The sequence below is a fragment of the Mus musculus genome, chromosome 16, assembly GCF_000001635.26.
Source record: "Mus musculus strain C57BL/6J chromosome 16, GRCm38.p6 C57BL/6J".
In the NCBI taxonomy this organism is placed as follows: domain Eukaryota; kingdom Metazoa; phylum Chordata; class Mammalia; order Rodentia; family Muridae; genus Mus; species Mus musculus.
The window spans coordinates 38,408,627-38,433,210 of record NC_000082.6 but is presented as its reverse complement, the minus strand read 5'-3'; the positions used below and the strand labels follow the sequence as shown (position 1 = coordinate 38,433,210).

At 44.2% G+C, this 24,584-nt stretch overlaps 1 protein-coding gene across 4 annotated transcripts in view; it reads left to right on the top strand.

Moving 5' to 3' along the window:
* The first annotated feature begins 19 nt into the window (after positions 1–19).
* Positions 20–24,584, top strand: part of Pla1a (phospholipase A1 member A) — a 37,075-nt gene continuing 12,510 nt past the window's right edge. For 2 of the 4 annotated variants that reach the window (XM_006522771.1, XM_006522774.2), the window contains exons 1-7: positions 20–74; positions 320–407; positions 15,950–16,151; positions 17,716–17,893; positions 18,334–18,442; positions 21,024–21,125; positions 23,527–23,616. In XM_006522771.1, the coding sequence (XP_006522834.1) occupies positions 335–407; positions 15,950–16,151; positions 17,716–17,893; positions 18,334–18,442; positions 21,024–21,125; positions 23,527–23,616 (754 nt within the window). In that variant the 5' untranslated portion in view covers positions 20–74; positions 320–334. Of the gene's footprint in view, positions 408–15,949; positions 16,152–17,715; positions 17,894–18,333; positions 18,443–21,023; positions 21,126–23,526; positions 23,617–24,584 lie in introns of all 4 variants that reach the window. The other 2 variants (XM_006522772.1, NM_134102.4) reach the window with 2 other exon arrangements.

The window sequence follows — 24,584 nt, the reverse complement described above, 5'->3', positions numbered from 1 at the left end:
CTTGGGCCATCACTGAGATTTCATAATGGGAAAAAGTCACTTCCTGATCTTCTTTGGTGCAGAGAGGAAGAACGGTATGTTTCAATGTCCCCTGCTTAAAAAAAAAAAAGTGGGAAGGTTGGCTCATTTTCATTGAGAAGAGGAAACTGAAAACTCCAGAGGTTAAACAAATAGGAAGGTTTATTTATTTATTTATTTATTTTACAAGCCACAGAGCCAGTTAATGATTCCTAAGTCCCAAGTGGGTGTTACATGTTTGCTTGAAGGCTGGGCCATGTGACATCCCAGGCTTGGGGACTCTCCTTCATTCTGGCTCCAGGACTCCAGCTCCACGATGCGTCCTGGCCTCTGGGAGACATGCTTCTGGTTGTGGGGACCACTTTTATGGCTCAGCATTGGAAGTTCAGGTAAGCCAAGGGCTTGGGTGGAACCTTATTTCTTAAACTGTCCTCTTACACAGCACTGACTTTGGAAGGTCCCCTAAAAGTTCTTTATCTCTGGCGGCGATTTTAAAAGAAAGGGGAAAACCCTCTTATCATAACGGGAATTAGTGGTGAGACCAGTGCCTTCTTGGGACACCAAAACTGAACTTCCCCCATCTCCTGACTCATTTTTCTAAAATCCGAATTATAACCCTTTTCACCTTGTTCAAGCCAAAGTGACTGTAACAAAAATTACCTTTGACTAACTCTCAATATTAATTTTCATCCTACTAACGGCTACTGTTTTCTATGTAGTTACTTTTTAAATTTTTTTTTTCAAGACAGGGTTTCTCTGTATAGCCCTGGCTGTCCTGGAACTCACTCTGTAGACCAGGCTGGCCTCAAACTCAGAAATCCACCTGCCTCTGCCTCCCAAGTGCTGGGATTAAAGGCGTGCGCCACCACACCCGGCTGTAGTTACTTTTAAGTTTGCCAAACTAACTTTTGGGAAAGTTCAAGAACATTTTTGTCATACACACACACACACTCGCACACATGCACTCACATATGTATGCACACACACACCTCACAGGCCTGCACACAGGCAGAACAATCAGAAGGGTCTCGTGTCTCCACCTCCCAACCACAGACTGCTTTTCTGTCCTCCCCTAAGAGGGTTCCCATCTCTCAGCTTCTGAACGCCCACCGGGACTTGCTCAGACAGCGCTATTTCTAGCCTTTGCCTCTTGGGAGGGGTCTTTCCTCAAAGCAATTCACTGCCCTGCTCAGCATTTCCAAATGTGTTCCAAAGTCCGGATCACACAGATCTATTCTCTCCTTACACCCTAGGCAGCTTTTCCTCGGCTTCCTGTGGGGTTTTTGTCTCCCTTGGTTGTTTGTTCCTATAAGGGGTGGGTCTGGGGCTCCAGTCTCTTGCGTACATTTAGTCCATGTAGGACAGGCTTAGTGAATGGTACTGCACCCCTGCCCAGTGAGCAGCAATGAACTGGGGGAGTACACGCTGAGCCGGCAGACATGGATTAAGTATATCTATCTGTCTTTGTGTTTAGAACTTTGAGGAAGTGACTTTTCTTTATCTGTCCTTGGAGACTGTCCTTACCAAATTGGGATGCTGTCAAGGACTACAGGAAGTGCGTGCACAAACTGGACCTGTAACAGTCGCTTATATTCGGGTGATTGTATTTATTATTAGTGAATAGTTGATGGGAGAAAGGGGGAAAGAACTGTCACAAGCCACTTTAGGAAAAAGATAAGACATATCCCAGATGCTCCTAGGGGAACTTCGGGTGCTGTTGGGAGAGGTGGTTCAGCAGGCTCCTCTGTTGCTTCACAGCAGCTCTGCCCCTGATGGGGGGTGGGGGGAAGGTGTTCCCTGCCAGGCCCAAATTGAAATGTCAGGGTGGGAAGACTGGAAGAGAATTGTCCCCACACTTTCTTTGCAACCTTGCCTGGCAGCAAGCTCACAGTTCCAGACACAGACGGAAGATCAGAAGCCTTGAGTTAGGTTATTGGGTTGGGGTTAGGATAAGGACTGATCAGTTCTAAGTGTGGATGGGATTCCAGGTACCCATGCAGGAAGAGAGCAGGCAGTGCTTGCTAGCAGGGTCTCCAGAGCCCTCCCCCATCGGCTTGCCTTTGTTTGCTGCCCTCTTTCTTCAGACAGACCTTGCAGGCCCAAGCTTTTCTATTTCCCAGCTATTCCCTGACATTTCTGCCTTAACTAAGTACTGTTGTCAACAATGACGGTGGTTTTTTGGGCTAACGTTTCCTGCTCTTTAAAAAAGGGCCATTTGGGAAATCCAGTAGGTTGGTGGATAGGGAGAGATAGAAAAGGAAAGAGCAGAGTTCCCTTCAGGCCTCCCAGAGGAAGATGAGAGAAGAAGGTGTTAAAGGAGACAGGGCACTCAAGGCAAAGGAAAGGAAAAACTCAAAGGAGCAGGAGCCATGAACACGGAGGGTACCAATTGTGCTTCTTCACCAAGATGGTCTCTCTGTCACTCACCTTGCTGTCTTGGCTGGGCACCTGCACAATTCTTCATGGACACCCAGGTGATGGTCTCAGGTGTATTCTTTCTTTAAACACTTAATTATATTGACTGATTGATTGATTGTGTGTGTGTGTGTGTGTGTGTGTGTGTGTGTGTGTTGCACATCACAGTGATCATGTTGAAGTCAGAGGACAATTTGGATGTGGGTGGATGTTGGCTTTCTTTCTCAGCCATGTGGATACCAGAAACACAAAGCCACCCTATGAGCTGAGCCCGAGTGGTCCTGAGTGTTTTCTGAGTCAGATGGCGTTACAGGATTCCTCAGCCCCACAGGCCTCGTATTCCAGCTTCCTGTCACCTCCTGTGGTTATTTCTACTTTATCTGCAAAATGTTTTGAGTTTTTGAGAGTAGCTGGGGCTGGCATCTTATCCTTGACCCCGTAGACCCTGGAGCTTTGGTTGCCTAAAGAGAAAACAGCTGGGCGTGGGCCTCATTTTCATTTCCTGACATTAAAATGATCCTGGCCCTGAAAGAACACTTCATCACCTCCAAAAGGGTCTCTAAGGTGGCCCTCATTCGTTACTGCTGACAAAGTGACCCACAGACCAGTTAAGAGCACAGCTATGTTCAGTAGGGGATGGGGGACAGAAAGCTTAATCGGAGTGTTAGAAAGCTCAGGGTCTGCTCAGCTCTAAGTTGAGCTGGGAAAGAGGAAGCTGAGGAGAAGCAGCTGGGGTGGCCTGAGATACTCACCCCTCAACAGCCAGATGAAGGTGATGCCTCTCTTGCATGTCTGGAAGGAGCCCACCTTCCAGACAGCTATGGTGGGAATCTCCACCTTTCTCCCAGTCTGCAGTGTCCTCAAAGCAAAATGATAGAAGGGCAGCCAATATTTAAGTCTATGTCATCCTTCCTATAGGTTGTAAATATCCCCCACCAGCCGGTATGCCACGAAAATGAACAGCCAAATAAAGCGAAAGCCACCATTTTTAAGATTTAAACTGCAATGAGGCATGAAACTTGATTCTGATTATAAAAAAAACATAGCTCAAAAACGGAGTGTGAGCCAATCACAAACATTTCATATGTGTAAAATATTTTTATTTATGTAAAATACATATTCTGGCCCTGTGTGTAAAATTCTTTCTGTGGTTATTAGTTCTTGCCTAGCATGTGCGAGACCTTTGGTTTAATCTAGGCTAAATTAATCATTTGTCTTAACCCAAACGAAAGATGGGTGGTCTTGGGATAATGACCCTTTCATAGCTTCTAAACAGACAGGATGCTTTTGTGTGCAGTAGGGCATCTAGGATGAGGGTGGGATATTCTCATTTTTCGATTGCATCAACAATCAGGCTAGATTCATCAAAGCCCTCACTCCACATGTGGTTCTAGCTTGTCCAACCCAACCAAGCCCTTGGCTCTCACAACTGATGCCCAGGGACGGTGCCCTTGCCTTGGCCGTTCTGAGCCCCATCTAATCTACCAAGCCTTTCTCTTCTCTTGGACAAAAGCGTTTTCAGCATCAGAATCTCACGCTCAGTATTTTGGGCCCGCAATAGTGCAATGTCTCATGATCGTTGTCGTAGTCATTCCCCACCAGAGTGTGATCTCAGTGGGGGCAAAATTATGTCTTCTCTCTTTACTTCATTTGCTCTTGTCATTGCAAGGTTGCCTGAGCCTTCTTGAAATCACTCACCCTGAGAACTGGCTCTTTGTCAGTTTTGGAGGAAACGCATCCATCCTGTAGAACAAAGTACACCTACCTCCTTACTTTAGCTAAGGAGATATTCCAGTGGGCTTTAGAGGGTGGTGACTGGAACAGTCCGAAGCCCATTTGGGACCTGAAACACTTCACTAGCAAAGTCAAGGGGGCAGGAGCAGGGGCGGGCCTGGGTATAGCAGGGCGATTGGAATTCCGCCGGAAGTAGCTTCTGTTCTGAGTACCCGACCTGAGGCGCTCTGTGTGAACTTGAAAATGAAGAAGACAGAGTAGAGTGGCTCTCCTCCAAGCCCAGGAGTTATGTCACTTGACTTCCGTCCTTGTCACCTGCCAGATCTGTTGCCTCTCTACTTCCCACGTTCCCTTTAACAAGTCCTAGAACTCTGTTTTCCCAAGAGGAAAACTGAAGGTGACCCACAGGATACGATCCAGAAACTCTCACGGCCCCAGAGGAACACCGTGGGCAGAGAATGGTCATAGCTATGGATGTCAACACCTTTCCCTCTGAATGAGAGTCGGACACCGTCTCTGGCTGGATGATTGACTTCCGGGTTTATTAATCTTCCTTCATAAAGCCCTCCGTGTGCCGGGAACTCCCGGGTCAGCTTAAAAGGGAATTTTTGGTCCCCAAAGCCTAACAGCTTTGTCAGAGTTAATCACCTCAGAGAAAAACTACCTCAGAATCAAGAAGCCCGCGGTCCAGTTCTCCATTGCCAGGGAACCTGGGTTCCACTAGCTGGAGCTTCCCTACCACCTTCTAGTTCTTCTAGCATCCTGGAATGGCGCCTAAGGTCTTTCTTCCCATCAATCACTTAGTTCTCTCTTCTCCAAAGTCTTGAGTTCTGAGTTGGTTGACATATTCTTCAAGGCCTAGCACTTTTAAGTTTGCAGAATAGACTTTTCCCCCCTCTCTTCGGTTAAATTCTAGGTATTTTCCACCACAAAACTGCTACAAAATGAATATATAAATATATGCACTCTAAGCACGTTCATATTAAGCTCTTCTCTGAAGGTAGAAAAAAAAAGAAACAAAATGCGCACAGAAGTTGCCTCTGGGGAGGGGGGGTGTATGGAGAGAAAAGTTTAAGATTTTTAATTTTAGTTTAAGAGGACAAGCAGGCATTTTCTATACTGGAGGATTATAGAGTACCTGCTGTACCCCCCTTTGCACTGTTTTGAATTATTGTTATCTTTTGAAGTAATAGAAGGGGCTGGACAGATGGCTCAGTGGTTACAAGCACTTGCTGCTCTTGCAAAGGACCATGGCTGAGTTCCCAGCTCCTAGATGGTGGCTCACAACTGCTTATAGCTCCAATTCTAGGGCATATAGCAACTTTCTCTGGACTCTTTGGGCTCCGGGCATGTAAGTGTTACACAGACATACATGTAAGCACACACACACACACACACACACACTACACACTAAAACCAAATCTTTCTAAAAAGGACATGTTAGAAAATATATAAATTTTTACATAAAATTCATGTAAACTAACTTAAGGATATAAGACAATTTAGTAAAAATTACCACAGTCTTTTACCAGCTTTCTAATCATTCAGGCAAATGAACAAACACAAATTTCTTTTTGCTTCAGATCCTCTTTGATTTAAATATTGCTGGTTACTAAATTATAAAAAAACACTATTTCTTTATTTCTTTCTCTATCCTTTTTTTTAAAGATTTATTTATTTATTATATGTAAGTCCATTGTAGCTGTCTTCAGACACATCAGAAGAGGGCATCAGATTTCATTACAGATGGTTGTGAGCTACCATGTGGTTGCTGGGAATTGAACTCAGGACCTCTGGAAGAGCAGTCAGTGCTCTTAACCGCTGGGCCACCTCTCTCTATTTCTTCATTTCTGTCCACTGAAATACAGCTAGATCATCCCCAGATGTTTTTCTGTCATGCATGTTGCTGCAACATGACACATTTAAGACTGAACTCTGAGAATGGAACCACTGTGTCCTGGTTCGGTGGTCCCCTGTCTTTAACATCAAGTTGTTCTCCAAGGTCCTTTATCCATGTTATAACCCCACCTGCAATATATGAAATCTCATTTCTTTTCTCACTAGTGTCCTGGATTATTGTATTACATAGTTATTGCCAAATTGACGCCTATTATAGGTTAATTTAATTCTTGCTCCTCACTCTGAGACTTTTTGATTTGAGTAAGCAAACTTCTTTGGTTCTGATAATTACCTTTATAATATTTTTCCTCTTGTTGTCTTACTGTGTTTTGAGACAGGGTCTCATTATGGCCCTGGTTGGATGGGACTTGCCATATGTGTGGATCAGGCTAGCCTTGAACTTGCTTTGATCCTTCTGTTCTGCCCCTTAAGTCACTGTACTACCACATCTGGTGCCATCCTCCTCCTTCAGAGAACCACTACTAGGTCAGTATGAGCTGCTCCCCTTTGTTTTGTTTTGTTTTGTGTTTGTTTTCGTATTTTTTTTGTTTTTGTTTTGTTTTGTTTTGTTTTTGGTGGTGATGTGTATTGAACCCAGGGTTTTCACATATTTACATAGAACCCACGAAGTGTTCTGCAGAGCTACAGCCTCAAGTGTGTGTGTGGGGGGGGGAGGGTTGTGTGTTTGTGTGTATCTCTCTCTCTCTCTCTGGGTGTTGATACAAGGGACAAAGGTAGAGGTTTTCACTCAATAAGTGCACACTTCATTTTACCTCCAAACTACACATGGACACACACACAGACACAGACACAGCTCCAACACATTTGCATTTTAAACACAGTGGTAGATATGCAGTATTGGTTCATTTTTCTTCCCGCGTTTACACTTTTCATTTGCAAATGAGACAAACTTTAAAAAAAAACATTCTTTCTATAGATCTTAAAATAAATATACTGCTAAAACCAAGGGTGAAAAAAGAAAATATTACAAAGTAAAAATGGACATAACAACAAGAATGTATACAGGGAAAAAAAAACCTAATTGGAAAATTGAAAACACAAAGGATAAAAAAAATGAAAATAAAAAATGTTACAAAGTAAAAATAGGCACAATGACAAGAATGTAGGCAGGAAAAAAAAAAAAAAAAAAAACCTAACTGGAAATTGAAACTGAAAAGGAACAAAGATCACATCATTGTCAGATAGAGGTTAGTCCAGTATATAGGGGATTTTAAAAGCATGGTTTTATTATTACTGTCACTGTTGTTTTGTATGTGTACAGGGTGTGTGGTCAGGGTTGCAGGCTCTGTAGATCTGGGGGTCGGGGTAATACTTATAGTAAATTCTCAGGTGACTCATTCGTTGCTGTAGAAATGCCGCTTGCATTTGTTGTAATATATCTCTTCTCCACAAAATGTATGGATGAGACAAGATGGGGCTACACAGTGCCAAAGAAGAATCTTTGTCCATTCAATTTAACACATTGGTGCTTTTTAAAGAATCCTATTGGCTTCCAGCAACTTGTAAATGTGGGCCTCTAGTCATTGGCCAGGGTGGAGATTGTTGTTCTTGGCTAATAATGGAATCATCTGGTCCAGGGTCAAGAAAACCTCAAAAGGGAGTTGTCCATGTATTAGGTCAGTACAGGACATCGACCTCCTGATAACCATCTTATTCACAGAGGGATTGAATCCCACTTCAGTAAGTCTTGTTCCTCCTAAATCATTGGATGGATTTGAATCTGGTTTATTTTTTGTTGTCTGGGTCACTTTCTCTCTTGCTTCTGAGCCTGGCCATTGCATCCCTTGGAAGTTTGAAGGCTTACTTATCATCCTTGTCAAATTTGATGGAACATTTCTTAGCTCAACATTTCCCCTTTTTACATCATGGGCCAACGCAAAGAACCAGATTACTAGATTTTTTTTTTTTTTTTGCATTCACTTTTCCAAGGTCCTTTACAGTTGCATTCAAAGCCAGGTCTCCTTTGAAAAGTTTTTTTGAATAACTTGTGCAGCATGAGATGAGAGCTGCCAATATGTTGAGTGGCTGACACCCAGGCAGAGAAATCACTGTGGGTCACTCTCACTATCTACCCTCTTTGTTATCAACCACGAGCTGCCTGATCAAGATATCTGCAGCTTCCCCATGAGCTACTTTTGTTGCCTCTCTCTCTCTCTCTCTCTCTCTCTCTCTCTCTCTCTCTCTAAGACAGGGTTTATCTATGTAGCCCTGCCTGTCCTGGAACTCACTTTGTAGATCAGGCTGGCCTCGAACTCAGAAATCCATCTGCCTCTGCCTCCCAAGTGCTAGGATTAAAGGCGTGCGCCACCACCACCCGGTAGCACTGCTTTCTTGATGAGAGCAAGAAATGCAGGCCAAAGCTCGTTGGCTTTCTGTTTTAAAGTGTCCAGAGCATCCAGTTACTCCATGATCAAGAGTAGTTCTCCATGCTCATGATACTGAGCCAATCCGTTCTTCTGTATCAGAGCATCACTCTGTTGCCTACTCCGTGAAGCACGAAGAATTACAAGGGATGTTATTGTTGCAGGTTCTTTCTGCCTGACCATCACATTTGTCAGAATATTTTGATTTCCACATCAACTATTGTCCTGGGATTAAGGAAGCTTTACATATTTGCTTATAGCCCCAAGGAGCAACAGTATCCCTACTTAAAAATTTCCACATCATATCAGTAAATGGAGCATGCATGCCATTGGCAGAAAAAGATGTTCTGAAATTCCTTAAGAACTCAAAAGCAAATGGGCCATGTTGATGCACATTTGCGTTTTGGGGGTTTAACGTCGCAGGCATTTTCAGAGCTGTCGTGATTGGTCCAATTGTTTACCTGCTGATTTTGTCCCTAATTTTCCTGGAGTCTCTTAAAGCGAGGGAGCATGGATAGAATTTCTAAATCTGATTGACAGGAACGAATATTTGCTGTACATGACTATGAATCTGGGATGTTTAAAACAAGTGCCAAATGTCTAAATTGGTCTCCTTGAATGTAGGAACAGTAGTTCCCTGTGGAGCAGTGAACCATGCCAGGAAACTTGGTGAGGTTGAGTGGGTTGGAAGCCCCAGAACCTCTGAGAGGGAACCTCTGAGAGGACCTGCTCCTGACCAGGCCCCTGTCATGTGACCACACTCCCTACATAGGTACATGACCTATGGTCACATAAATCAAAACAAAGTTCTCCATACTAATGAGGTCCCTAGAGCCCCTGAGGGTTTAGCCAATAAGCTTCCCTTCCCAGACATTCCTCCCTGCAAAAGGTATTTAATCTCTAGTCCATCCTGAGAAGGTGGTGCACACCCATTTTTCACCATGAACAATCAATAAACAGTTTGGGACCAAGGACTGTCTCTTTCATCAAGAACTGCCATGGGGAGCATGGAGATAGCCTTCCTCTACAGAGCCACACTGCCGGCTAAGTCTCCCGCAGAAGACCCCCACCCCCTTCTTCTCAGCCTGTGGGCCTCCTTCCTCTGTTCTCAGCTCCTCTGTGACTTCCAACTGCATCTGGATGTCCAGGCATCTGAGACCCCTCAGCTCTGGTCCCAGCTTTGATGTAGGCTCATGACCCCCTGTTCCTGCTTCTGCTTTCTCTATGTGGTTTCAAGCTGTGACTGGATGCCTGGGAGTCAGGGAACCGCAGCTTTGGCCTCCCACATCTTAGGATGCATTTTCCCACCCTCTGAGTGGTAGTGTATAGGCGCTTCCCTTAATCCCAGCACCCGATGGTAGCACAGGGTAAATTCAGTTTAGCACTCCAAACTTGGCCTGCCTGGTGGCATTTGCACACCCCAGTGGTGGTGGGGTCAAACACGGAACCACAATTCCCTGCGTGGATGTGCCCAGAAGGTTCTCCACATTGTAGTCCTGCTGAAGGTGCTATAGGCAATACATGACTTTAGTCCAGATGGCAAAATAATGACAGGGATTTTATCCTCGTTTTCACGGTGATGTTTCCCTCTTTTTTTTTTTTTTCTTCTTTTTGGAGACAGGGTTTCTTTAGCCCTGGCTGTCCTGGAACTCACTTTGTAGACCAGGCTGGCCTCGAACTTAGAAATCCACCTGCCTCTGCCTCCCAAGTTCTGGGATTAAAGGCGTGTGCCACCACTCCCGGTTGTTTTTTTGTTTTGTTTTTTTGATGTTTCCTTTTTATATTAGCTCCTATGTGTTTCACATTTGTCAACTTCAATGGTTTCTTATTCAGGAAACAGGACTGAATTTTGCAGTCATTTGTACAAAGTAAAATTGTACTGTAAATATTTTTGCTCCCTTGAATCTTAACAGATATCTCAATGACTGTATAAAATGCTCTGTCTCAGAGGACTGAGAAGAATCCACACTATTTCAGTCTCTCACTCAGGGTTGTGACTCCATGGGCAAGAGGACCAATCTCCTATCCTCTGCTTCTATTTAAGGAAGCAAACTTCTTATGTTCCTTCTCCTAGGAACAAGTCCTATGCATTGAGTGCCAGTTGCAGGGATTCCGGTGTCTTTCAGTGGCAGCTGAGAAACAAGCCTCAGAAGACAAGGCAGTTCAGCACAACACAACGAAGTAGCCAGTGAGTCTAACCATGACTGATTTATTTTAGGTATATTTAAACACAGTACAATCTGGTGAAAACTAACCTTGTGGTTAGCTCAATCCCACACCCAGAACAAAGCATACCTAAATCTCTTTGAGGAATAAAGTAAAATGCATATAGATCAGACGTGTCTACATTAAACCTCTTCCTAAAGTACCTTCCATAAAGACAGATGCTATTGATTGACTTGGGGAAAAAAACCCTCAAGTTTATGGAGGAAGGTCTGCTGCCAGAAAGTCTCCAGCTACACCAGACTGCACAAAAGCCACCAGGCTAGAAAGCACATCTGCTCCATGCTTCGGGGAGAAAACCAGGCTTTGTGTGTCCTCCCTTGAAGGAACAACCATTGTGTTAACATTGCAAGTTCCCTCAGTGCAGTGGTTCTCAACCTTCCTAATACTGCGACCCTTCAATACAGTTCCTCATGTTGTTGTGATACCCCCATCAGAAAATTCTTTTTGTTGCTACTTCATAATGGTTTTTTGCTACTTTTATGAATCATAATAAATATCTGTGTTTTCCCATGCTTTTAGGAGACCCCTGTGAAAGGGAGACAGCCCACAGGTTGAGAGTCACTGCCTTAGTGCATGTCTGTGAGCACAAAGACTTCTGTGTCCCCAATGAGGAAGGGCTCTAAAGAGGGCAGACAAGACCCTTGAGGGCCCTGTAGTCCATTCCAAGGATATCAGCTTCTATTCTGAATAAAATACCAGAGGCTTTGTTGTGGGATACCATGACCTGACCAAGTTTACCCAGGGATGATCTTGGCTACGGTGCAGCAATCAGACCGAATGTAGTGTAGGCCAGAAAAGCAGTGAAAACCAATTTATGGCAGTCATCTTGAGAAATGGCCATGGCTCAGCCCTAAGTAGTGACTAAGAAGGTGGGGATGGTTGAATTCTGAATATGCGATTCTGATGGCAAAGCCAGCAGGGTTTGGTTACCACTCGTATGTGAAGAATGAAAGGGGTGTAAGAAAGACATTTGGCCTAAACACTGCAATGCCTGAGCTGCTGAGGATATTCCGCCTATCTTCCTAATTCTTTAATTTCAACTATTACCTTCCGTATCTTTTGCTATATCTGGAGTGGCTGTGTTATTCTTTCCTAAAAGGACTATCTTACTTAAGCAAACATTTTTTTTCTTTTTTCCTTAATTGTTACACTTAAGACTATGCACCCCAACCCATTCCTATAGGCAGTGTCTCACTGTATACCTCTAGGTGTCCTGAAACTCCCTTTGTAGACCAGGCTGGTCTTCAACTCACAGAGATCTGCCTGCCTCTGCTTCCCAAGTGCTGCGCATAAAGATGTATACCAGCACCTTTGCCTTAAGACACACCAGAAGAGGGCATTGGATCTCATTACAGATAGTTCTAAGCCACCATGTGGATGCTGGAAGTTGAACTCGGGACCTCTAGAAGCACAGTCAGTGCTCTTAACCACTGAACCATCTCTCCACCTCCACCCTTGCCTTAAAATAAAAGTTTTGAAAGACAAATAGTGCTAAGAAGCTATTTGATTAGTTAAAATGGGCTTAAATTCCTTAGTCAGAAGTGAAGTTGCTGCTCCTGGTTGATCAAGCTTAAGTTTTGTTTCCAGTTTTATACTTGCTGTATTGAGTTTCCATATGTTAACTTGGGAACTCAAGTTGCCTTGGTCTAATGGCCTCCCAGTAAGTCACATTGACACTGTAAATGCTGCAGTGTCTTAGCTACTCTATATGAATCTTAACATCATTTAGTTCTTTATATTCTTCACCTTCCACTGTGATTATTGTTTAAGAAGCACATAGCTTCAGAGAGTTTTTATATTTTTAAATAAATTTTTGTAGGCTTATATTTTTCAAAACCTACTTTAATAAGTGTTCTTAAATGCTTTAACCTTCTTTCTAGTCCATCATTCACCAGAGATAATGGGAAAGAAAGGTTTATAGGGCAAAGGAGGCTGTAGACCTGTGTAGAAATAGTTCTTTGGGGCTATTCCAGTCTTCATAGTCAGGATATCAGAAGTGCAGGTCACACAAATCAGCAGCAGTAGCCCAATCCACTTGCAAACACCATTCATGAATCAGCAATGGCAGTTCCAATTGGATTGAGTGTGGCCGCGACAAGAAGTCGCCAGAACACCACCAGAAGTTCTTTGGTGAGTTTCTCTACACGAAGTCATGACAAATGATGATTAATGAAGAAGGCACGGCAAACCAATGCCACAGCACCATCTGCAAAGCCTATAGACCAGCAAAGAATGGCAAGGTGAACCAATGACAGAATCATCCACTGTCTTTTGGGTCATAATTAAACCCTTTCCAAACATCACGTGTCCTCTCAAGCATCTGCTCCAATAAAATATCACATGCCCCTTTTCCAGGCAGCTTTCAGAAAAACACATGTATGTTCTCAGCAAAATATCTTCCCATGTGTCTGCTTCAGCAAAAACATCTGCTCACATGTTTGTTTCAGCCAAAAAAAAAAAAAAAAAAAAAAAAATCCTCGCATAAGACAGGAAAAACATCATGTAATACAACCGAGTCTCCAAATAAACTAGAAATTTCCACTTCACATTTTGTTGTTAGCTTCTAATTTCGACATTTATTTAGATAATGCTGTCTGAGTGATATTGATCCTTTGGTGGTTTGGGGGCTTTTCTGTGTTAGTCAGTTTTATATTTATACTACAAAATACCTGACACAAAGAACTTTAAAAGAAGAGTGTTACTTGGTTCAAGTTCTTTTGGTTTTGGAAGTGCAAGTCCAAGACCAAGCAGCCCCAATGGGTTGGTCTTTTCTTAATGGGATATTATAAGGGAAGCATATATTGGAGAAAAATGTCACCGGGCAGTGGTGGTGTACACCTTTAATCCCAGCACAGGCAGAGGCAGGCAGATCTCTGAGTTTGAGGATAGCCGGGTCTACAGAGTGAGTTCCAGGACAGCCAGGGCTACACAGAAAAACCCTGTCTAGGGGGAAAAAATTATGTCATTATTGGGCCAAGTATAGAAAGAGTTAAAGAAAGAGTCTGAGGTCCTACAGTCAGCTCATTGTAATTCTGGGGTACACGTCCAGTGAGGATCCATGAAACCTCATTAGGTCTCATGTGGTTCCTGCCCACCCCCCAAGTCCAGCAGATCAAAAGTTAGGCCTTTTACAAGTCCCCCACCACTGAGTTACCTTCCCAGTCCTTTGTTTCTTGAACTAGGGTTTTATTATTTAGCTCAGGCTGGCCCCAAGATCATAATCCTCTGTCTGCTTCCTAAGGGGTGGAATTAAATGCGTGTGCTACCACACATGGGTGGGCTCCATTTCTTAAAGGCCCATTGTGCCTCTCAATACTGCCATATTGGGGTCATAATAGATTTGGAGGGGATTATACTCAAGTTATACTTAAGCCACAGCACTCACTGAGGGGACATGTTATGCTTATTTGAGAGGATTTAGTTCTGCCAAATGTAGTGACACACATCTTTATCCTAGTATTCAGGAAGCAGACGCAGCAAACTCATGGGTTTGAGGCTAATGTGGAATCCTGGTAGAAGATCCTATCTTTAAAAAATATTAGGGCTGGGGCTCTAGCTCAGTAGTAGACTACTTCACTCCCTAAGGCCAATCTTCAGTACTAATAAAAACAAAATGGCATGTGGAAAGGAAGTGTTTTTTAAAAAGAAAATTAATCAATGGCAAAGGCTATGAAAGGCAAATGAAGTAGAATAGACAGACATCTTTCTCTCCCACAGTAGGAGATACTGTGGGAGAGAAAAGTGTAGATCGACAAGGTTGCTGTACTGAGAATGGGCTTGGTCCCAGGAGCGTCAAGAACAAGGCTATCTGGAAGAACTACATCAGAGGCTGGGGCTCAGACTCATCAATATGGTGATGCTATGTGGAAGATTCTCTATGGTCGGGTTCCTAAGATCCACTAAAATAGTTCCACACCCCAGGGCATCCTAGGTCCACACTTGTGCTATGTGTGTATGTCACAGTTACTTCTGATAGCATATAGCCAAGATAGAATCTAAAGGTGCTGTCATCATTAGAGAAAGGGTCTCCATAAAGACATGTCTGTGATCTTTGCTTCATGGCAGTCATTCTGGGAGACTGCCACAGTGCCATGTGTTGGGTCAGAATGCATCTTGTCCCTACTCCAGTCTGTCCCTGTGAGAAGTTTTGGGAGCTAGGGACCACAGCTCCTCATCACTGAGGTAGACTCAGGGATACAAGCTCAAATGATATGAGCCGTATGCTCCCTTGAGGAAGGGAAGAATTTTAGGTTGCGTCTTTTCTCTTTGATGCTGTCAAAAGTCCTTTGGTTTTGGCTAAAAATATCCGGAACATTGGAGTATATTTTACCTAAGGAGTATACTGAAAAATGCTTTAAGTAGGTGTGGTTTGTGAAGACTTCTCACAGTGTCAGACAGGGTAGGTTTCTTCTGAGGTTCATGAGGGACTTGGCCCCAGTCTTCTCCCTTTGATTTCTTCTTGTGCCAGTTTGCCTCACCTTTCTTCTGTTTCTGTCAAAATTTCTCCTTTCATAAGGACACCAATCACACTGTATTAAAGTCTCATTGTAATTTAACTATCATTGTAAAAAGGCATGGGCAAATAGGACTTTGAAGTGTACAACGTTGGGGGAGAGGCATGTCTTAGCTACTTTTCTCATCACTGTGAGAATATGACTTAATAGGGCTTAAAAGTGATGCGATGCATTGTGATGGGAAGGCACAGCAGTGGGACATTAGGTGCAGTCACATGGTGGCTGTGGTCACATTGCATCCAGTCAGGAAGTAGAGCGAGGTGAACAGTGGTGCTCATCTGGCTTTCCCTGTTTCCCCTCATTAGTTGGTCCAGGATGCTGGTCTGTGGGATGGTGTTACCCACATTTGGCCTGGTTCCTTCCTCCTCAGCAAAGCCTCTCTGAAAACACCTTCAGTTCAGTCACACCGAGAAAACATGTCTCCTAGGAGGTTCCAAATCCAGTCGAGTTGACAAGAATATGGGGTAACTTCACTCGGCCCCACAACAGCCATTTTCACCATGGTCTTTAACTTTCTTGATCTGAACAATATTCCTATTCTTCTCTGGTATTTCATTGTTAGGCATGAAAATTAAGCACAGATTTCGGCTTACAGAACTGATGCAACTTTTTACAAATAAGTGATTAATCGCTGAGCTGGCTGACTTGCACCACATCCCAGGCTTACAGCTCCTGCTCATTTATCCCTTCCAGGACATCATCCTTCTAAAAGATGTTGACCTCATACTGAATATTCTTGTCTTGTGTTGTTTCCTCCAGGGAACGTACCCCCTACCACCCAACCCAAGTGCACGGACTTTCAGAGTGCCAACCTCCTCCGAGGCACCAACCTCAAGGTGCAGTTTCTCCTCTTTACCCCCTCGGACCCCAGCTGTGGGCAGCTAGTAGAAGAAGGCAGTGACATCCGGAGCTCTGAGTTCAATGCCAGTCTGGGAACCAAAGTAATTATTCATGGATTCAGGTGAGAGCTAAGCAACCCGTAGGATCTTCTCAGCTAAGACCCAGAGAGACCATAGTGCGTGGGGAGATGACGGGGAGATGAAGAGGCACGGGTTTACTGCCCATCACTGCTCTTGTCCTTGAAGGAGCCTCATGGAAACCCTGCACATGCCGTTCCTCACTCTTCCTGGCACAGACAGTAAGCCTCTGCCCTGTCTTTATGACCCTGGACAAGCCACTCCAGTTTCCATATCTGGATTAAAATGGAAGGTGGAGGGATAGGCTTATAGGTTCTTGGGCAAAAACCTGTACCTACCGTACTGTTATCCCCAGAGTGTGGCTGTACAGCATGATTCATTTGGGACAATGAGGTCACAGGTTTTACGCAGACACATGGGGATAACAACAGGTACTTTTTTGCCCAGGGTTTTATTTCCTCTTTTTTTCCTTCATTTTTTTTTCCCCATGATTTAACGACTTGAGAAATTTTTGTTTATGATGCTACCTCCATCTTACCCAGAGGTTAGCATTTCTCAGAAGCCGGACAGCTCTGTGATTTCTGATACCCTACCACAACTCAATCACTACCCTTTCCTTCAAACATCTTTTTCCCCAAAAGCCCACTGACAAGGCCGAAAATAGAAAAAGTTTTTGAGAATAGAGGGCCAGAGTGACTGGAGGGCATATAGAATTGGGGTACCAATTGGAGAGGTGCCCCCACAACTTCACATCTGGCCCCTTTCTGCTCCAGAGGCCCAGTCACATGTTCCCTTAATTGACTTTCTTTATTCTTTTTCCCAACACCTTTCTCTAGCAAGTCTTATATTCAGCCACTATCCCAGGCAGAGTGTGTACCTCCAGCCCAGGGAAAGCTGATGGAGCCAGAGTGTTCATCAGGCAGCCCTTCTATTAAACCACTTTCCAGAGCAAATGCCTAGTCTGTCCTCCTGTCTCCTTGTTAGCATGCTCGCACTGTCCCACGACAGGGAGCTAGAAGGTCTTTCCACACTGTTAAGAAAGCTTCCTGGAAAATTTCCATCATTATCTTCCTAGAAAAGTATCATACCGTAGGCTCTAGAAGGACTTTACATCTTGGAAATCACCCAGCCTACCCCTTAGGCCCAGAGGTACTCGGTAAACTGTGTTGTGAATGAATAAAAGGGCATATGAATAAAAACCTCCTCAAGGGCAGAACCTATACTTTAAAATGAGAATGAAGGCCATGTATTTTTAACTCTAAGGAACAGAGTTGTCTCTCAAACAGCATAGAGACAGAGCATGCAGACAGCCTGCAGAGCTTTGCACAAAGAGGCAGTGTGAAGGTAGGTGTGGCTGGAATCTGCTATGTGTTGTGAGTTGTACATGCAACGAGAGGCCCTTTCAGATAATTTACATGTGCGGATGCTGGAAAGCTCCACGTGTGCTGGTTCCACATCTGGAAGGATGTTCCTCTCTCTCCTCAAGGCACTGTATGACTGGCTGTCCTTAGTTTTGACTTCTCCGGCTTAGGGACTAACTGAGGTTTCTATCAATTGCTATCAGTTTGGCAAGTCATTTTCCTCCCCTGTATTTTGATTCATGAATAGGGCGCTCGGAACAAAGCCTTCTTGGATCGACAAGTTTATCAGCGCTGTCCTGCGGGCTGCGGATGCTAATGTAATCGCGGTGGACTGGGTTTATGGTTCTACGGGCGTGTACTACTCAGCAGTGGAGAATGTGGTCAAGCTGAGCCTGGAGATCTCCCGTTTCCTCAGCAAACTTTTGGTAGGTTCTGGAAGGTTTGGGTTCGTTTTGGCCATGTGTACAGAAAAGGGCAGCCTGACATAAAACGATTTGCCCTTGGGATCCAGGGCACAAGCAGAGCCGGATTCTTAGGGAGCTGAGAGGCACTGAACCTCCGAGGGGCCCCCAAGTCACAAGACATGGTATTGCACAAAAATAAGGAATGCTGACTGTGCATAATTTAGTAATCTTCCTAAGGAATGATGTAATCATTGAATAATCTGATGTAAGGGAACTGGGCGGGGGCGGGAGGGGGGGCAGAGCTCAAAAAGTTGCAGAGCTCAAAAAGAAAAACAGTGATGGATGGGAGGCCTGCCCTTGATCTGAAGCATGTGGGTAGGTGTGCAGTGCCCAAGGCCTTTGGTTTTTAGAAGTCTCAAGAAAGCCACTGTGACCCTAGTGGAATCTATTGTCTATTCCAGGAGCTGGGCGTGTCAGAGTCCTCAATCCACATCATTGGTGTCAGTCTGGGGGCTCATGTTGGAGGCATGGTGGGACATTTCTACAAAGGCCAGTTGGGACAGATCACAGGTAAAAAAGATACCTCTCTATGTTTCCTCTCAGTGATTAGAGACAGAGAGAGATATTGCTCCAGAGACTCCACATCCTTATGACTGAGTCATAAAATGATCCATTGTTTGCATAAAATAGTGTCATTCCTCTGCCATCTCCAGTGTCTGAGATAAGAGCCCGTGTATTTGTTTCCAAACCTCAGGACACACATTTCTACTATAATGAGCTGTGATTGGGATTTGGTGTGGAAATCACCCCCAGTGTGTTAAATAGCTGCAAAGACAGGGGTCATGTTTTAGTCTTCTGTCTCAGTCAGTAAGGGTGGGGGTTGCCTGGTGTACTGGCTAGTTTTGTGTCAACTTGACACAGCTGGAGTTATCACAGAGAAAGGAGCTTCAGTTGAGGAAATGCCTCCATGAGATCCAACTGTAAGGCATTTTCTCAATTAGTGATCAAGGGGGAAAGGCCCCTTGTGGGTGGGACCATCTCTGGGCTGGTAGTCTTGGGTTTTATAAGAGAGCAGGCTGAGCAAGCCAGGTGAGGCAAGCCAGTAAAGAACATCCCTCCATGGCCTCTGCATCAGCTCCTGCTCCCTGACCTGCTTGAGTTCCAGTCCTGACTTCCTTTGGTGATGAACAGCAGCATGGAAGTGTAAGCCAAATAAACCCTTTCCTCCCCAACTTGCTTCTTGGTCATGATGTTTGTGCAGGAATAGAAACCCTGACTAAGACAAATTGGTACCAGCAGAGTGGGGTATTCCTGTGACAATCTGACCATGTTTTGGGGAGGACTGTGGAAGGACTTTGGAACTTTGGGCTTGAAGATCCATCCGTTGTTAAGAGCTCTGTCAGATGTTGTGTAGGAGCTTGGAAGATAATGTTGAGAACACTGCAGAAGATGGAGGTCTGGTTTGTGAAATTTCAGAGGGAAAATTAAAGACTCTTTTCAGGGCCATTGCTGTTTTGAATGTGAAGATTCTGTAGTTCTGGTTAGCTGGGGTGAAGAATCAGCTGTGATTAACAAGATACCAGAACTACCAAAGCAAAAACTTTGCATTACTGAGACTATTGATGCTGGTTAGCTGGAGCTAAGAAATTAGCGGTGATTAAGAAGAGACCAGCATCATTGAGGTGACATCTTCTGGGAAGTGTTTTCTGAAAGCACAAAGAGGCTGTGTTCCAGAGATGGCCAAGGTTGTACTCCTGCTGCAGCAGGACTTGGTAATATGTAAGGGTCACCCAGGTGGTACTGGTTTTGAAGGCATGAAGGGGTCACGCAAAGCAGCTGAGGCTCGGCACTGTGAGAGGCCATGGAAGGCCATTGGTGAAGGTGCAGCCTCAGTTGCAATTGAAGGCCCAAGACTGAAGGGGTCATGCAGTGTTTTGGAGATGCCAGTACCATGAGATGACCACCAAGAGCAGCAGCAGCAGTGGAGTACAGGCATCTGGAGCCTAGAGGATGATGCGTGTGCTACAAAGGGCATGGCTGGAGAAATGACCGAAGCCCTTGGAGGAGCCCAGAAGATCGTGAGTTGGATCCCAGACATTGGACAGTTGGAGATTGACTTTTGCTTTTGATTGTGATTGTGCCCTGATATTTTCCCTCTTGAAGGAAGAAACTGTTTTAGTGGAGCCCACAGTTAAGAGACTTTTAATTGTAAAAAGACTTTGGATTTTAAAAAGATGGATATTTTAAAGAAATTGAAATTTTAAGAATATGTAAAGGCTGTGGGACTTTTAAAGTTATTTAGATCTTGGGGATGAATAAGATTGTAAGGGTTGAGGCTTACTAGTGATGTTTTTTGTGTGTCAAGTTGACAAGGGATCAATTATACTGGCTAGTTTTGTGTCAACTTGGCACAGCTGGAGTTACCACAGAGAAAGGAGCTTCAGTTGAGGAAATGCCTCCATGAGATCCAACTGTAAGGCATTTTCTCAATTAGTGATCAAGGGGGAAAGGCCCCCTTGTGGGTGGGACCATCTCTGGGCTGGTAGTCTTGGGTTTTATAAGAGAGCAGGCTGAGCAAGCCAGGTGAGGCAAGCCAGTAAAGAACATCCCTCCATGGCCTCTGCATCAGCTCCTGCTCCCTGACCTGCTTGAGTTCCAGTCCTGACTTCCTTTGGTGATGAACAGCAGCATGGAAGTGTAAGCCAAATAAACCCTTTCCTCCCCAACTTGCTTCTTGGTCATGATGTTTGTGCAGGAATAGAAACCCTGACTAAGACACCTGGTAACCTGTTATAGGTTACCCTACACTCTTAGTTCTTCAGTTGGACAAGTTAGAATCATGCCTCACAGACTCCTCCCAAGAGGCCCTCTGGGGTGACACCTATTAGCATTGTTTTTGCCAAATCGATGGTATTGTTACGTTCATTTTAGAAGCAGAAAACCGAGCCATTGAGAGAGTACCACAATGGACAATAGACCATGAGGTTTCCTGGATTAAAGTGGTTCTGGGCTGGTTCTTCCAATCCTTGGTCCTGGTTAGATGATGCTCTGAGCTGAACTGGAGGGATTGCTGGGGAAGGCACAGTGTGTGTCCTTGGTGTTTCTGGGAGTTGAGAGGGACGAGGATCCTGAGAGTAGTCTGTTCTTACAGGTCTGGATCCTGCTGGACCAGAGTACACCAGAGCCAGCCTGGAGGAACGCTTGGATGCTGGAGACGCCCTGTTTGTAGAAGCCATCCACACAGACACGGACAGTGAGCTGGGGTGATGTGTCTGGGATGAGGGAGGCACATAGGTAAAGGCTATGATGCTAGCCCCTGCTCCTGGCAGAGCTTCTGTTATACAGTAAAGAATGTATCAGAATGATTTTGAAAGTCTCTTCCAGCTCTGAGATTGTTCTTTGGCTATCATCGTTACTGTGACCACTACTGAGACTAGTAGTTTTATTTTAAGCTACCAGTGGGCCGGAGGACTCTCACTCATGAACCAAAACTGTTTGATAATCTTTCCGATTCAACATCAAACCTTGTGCTGAGGGGCGTTGCTGTCTGCATAACATATGGGAAAGTCATGCTACTTTTTTAATTTGTGTGCACCTGTCCCCTGAGGATGGAGACAGGGACATTCCACTCCCTGGGCACACAGGCCAGTCTGGACTTTCCTTTTTCCCAGGGGACAAGCCTACATCAAGAGAGAGAATCTCCCTTCCAATAGTGACCCACACAGGATAGGTCACTTTAACTTTCACTCTACCTTGTCTTTCTGACCATCTGGGAAAGGAGGTGGGCAATCATCCTTATGTCTACTGGAAATAAAATGTCCCCATAGTGTGTACCAGGCACTGTGCTCAGTGTTACTGCAACAAGAGAAACAATATCTGTTCTAGACCAAAAAGGCTTATATTTCAAGGGAGAGAGATACCTGTGGCTCAGCCCTGTGTAGGTCTAAAGCATTCTTCTAGCTTCCAAAGCTCACAAGGCACGCAACTGGAAGACTCCTGTCTTAGTCAGGGTTTCTATTCCTGCACAAACATCATGACCAAGAAGCAGTTGGGGGAAGGAAAGGGTTTATTCAGCTTACACTTTCCACATTACTATTGATCACCAAAGGATGACAGGACTGGAACTCAAGCAGGTCAGGAAGCAGGAGCTGATGCAGAGGCATGGAGGGGTGTTCCTTACTGGCTTGCTCAGCTTGCTTTCTTATAGAACCCAAGAATACCAGCCCAGAGATGGTACCACCCACAAGGGGACCTCCCCCCTTGATCACTAATTGAGAAAATGCCCCACAGCTGGATCTCATGGAGGCACTTCCCCAACTGCTTCTTGGTCATGATGTTTGTGCAGGAATAGAAACCCCGACTAAGACAAAGCCCACGCAGTGGTATTGTCCAACCCCTGTCCCTACCGTCACTGCACAGATACATACCAAGGTTCCATAAGCCTGGCTGTGCTACAACAGTTTGTCTTGCTCATGAGTAAGGTGGGTCCTTTACTTAAGAGTCACATCTACGGAGACAGAAACACAACGGTGGTTAACGGAGAATGAGGGAGGAGAAATGAGGAGTTCGTGCCTAATATACAGCTTTAGTTCAGAATAGCAATATTTAGGCAATAAAGGTGGGACAATGGCTTCTCACTATAAATGTAGACAATCAGTAATGACACTTAAAGGCACTAGTTGTCTTCTTAAAGATTAAGATGGTAACTTTTGCTATGTGTATTTCATTGTGATTAAAAAAAAAGAACCATTGTTTTCCTTACAAAACCAATTTTAAAAATGAAGTAGAACTCTCCCATCTCCAACAAATCTATGTCATGTTTGATTCATCGTTACCTGACATTGGCCCCCTGGGCTTTTTGAAGTTGGAGCTGCTTCTTTAATGAGACAAACTAATGATTCTGCTTATCTGGTTGATCTTCACTGAGCTAGGAAGCCAGGCCTAAGAACTCAGCAATGAACAGGAATATGTAGGTAGGTATCTGTTTATTTGTTCATTCAGTAACGATTTATTAGTCACTCATTGTGAGTCAGATGTGTTGTAGTGGGTGTCAGAGATCCACCAGAAAAAAAACAAAAACAAAACAAAACAAAAACAAAACAAAACAAAACAAAAAAACCCAACCAAATAGACAGACAAAACCAGAGCAATGCCAAAGGCTTCATTCAAGGAGACAGGCCAGATTACAGATTGTTATTATCACATGCGTGTGACTATCACATGTTGTGTAAGAAAGCATATTGATAGAGGGTCACCTCAGAGGGGGTTGCTTCAAAAGGGTTATTGGCGAGCATCTGTATAGTAGGCAGGTCTCAGTGGAGGAGAATGGATCAGCCTTGGCAGGATCTAGAAGATTCTGGCTAGAGAAGATGGACAAAGTAAGGCCTGGATGTGGGTGAGTGCCTGACATGTTCTAGGAACAGGAACGAGAACCACACGGTTCAAGTGTAACAGAAAAGGAAGAATTACTTGATTCTATTGGTCAAGTCCGAGTATCCTATAAACTGCTCCTAGTGTGCTTCTTCTCAGTGTGGTTTGCCTTGTGTGGCTTCCCAGCCCTCTGTTTGGAACGAGGACACCGACTCCCAACCACTCTGATGTGGGACTGGGGAAGTATATTCCTGAAGAGGTTAACAGGGCTCTGCCTCTTTCAGATTTGGGTATCCGGATTCCTGTTGGACATGTGGACTACTTTGTCAATGGAGGCCAAGACCAGCCTGGATGCCCTGCCTTCTTTCACGCAGGTCAGCAAGTCAGGGAGAGTTAGTATGTCCCTGCTCTATAAAATGAGATTACCCACATCTCAGCCAGTGTGGGCCACACAGGGTCGTCCTGATGACGCATGCCCTCCTATGTTTTACAGGGTCTTAGCACATACTAGTTCCAAAACTATCGGAAAGATATTTTTAACGCATTCTCTCCTAAATACATTCCTCTGGAGTTCTCTTTTTGAAAGATTTAACGCATATTTTAAATTATAAATGAACTTAAATACTTAATACTTAAGTAACAAGTAGAGTTACTATCAGTTTTAAATAATACTAGATCTGTCAAAAGCTAAGCACCAACGATTGCTCATCCTTCTAGTCTTTTTATGACTAAAATGACTATATTGGCATTTCATTTAGAAATATTAAATGTTGATTTCTGGGCATTTGTATTATTCTCTTGTTTTATCAAATTCTTAGTATTTTAAGGATTTTTGTTTTGTTTGCTTCTAAGGCCATATCTCATGCTGTAGCCCAAGCTGACCTCAAACTCTGAACTCTCCTCCTGCCTCAGCCATCTGAGTACTGGGATTCCAGCTGTGCACCATCACACCTGGCTCCATTTTAAGAATTCTTCTGACACTTTTAACAAACAAGTACTATTTTTTTTTTCTGCCTGATTTACTGGTTTTTCCAAATATGCTTTTTAGAAATCTTTAATTGCATTTCTGCACTCCTGGTCAGGAGGAATGGTTTGGTTTCAATGGTTGTAGAAACTCTTAGTGGCATTTTCTTCCTATACTTTTCATTTTTTCACAATGTAGTTTGAGAAACAGGGACAGAGACCAGCTGCCCCAGTTCCTTGTTGATGCTAAAAGAGGAACTGCAGTAGGGGACACCTGACCATAGGAAGAAGAGAATGAACTGTTTATCCTTACCTGGCAGGCCAAGAGAGAGTCTTGTACAGGGGAAGTCAAAAGACCCTGAGACCCTGCAGGTGGCTT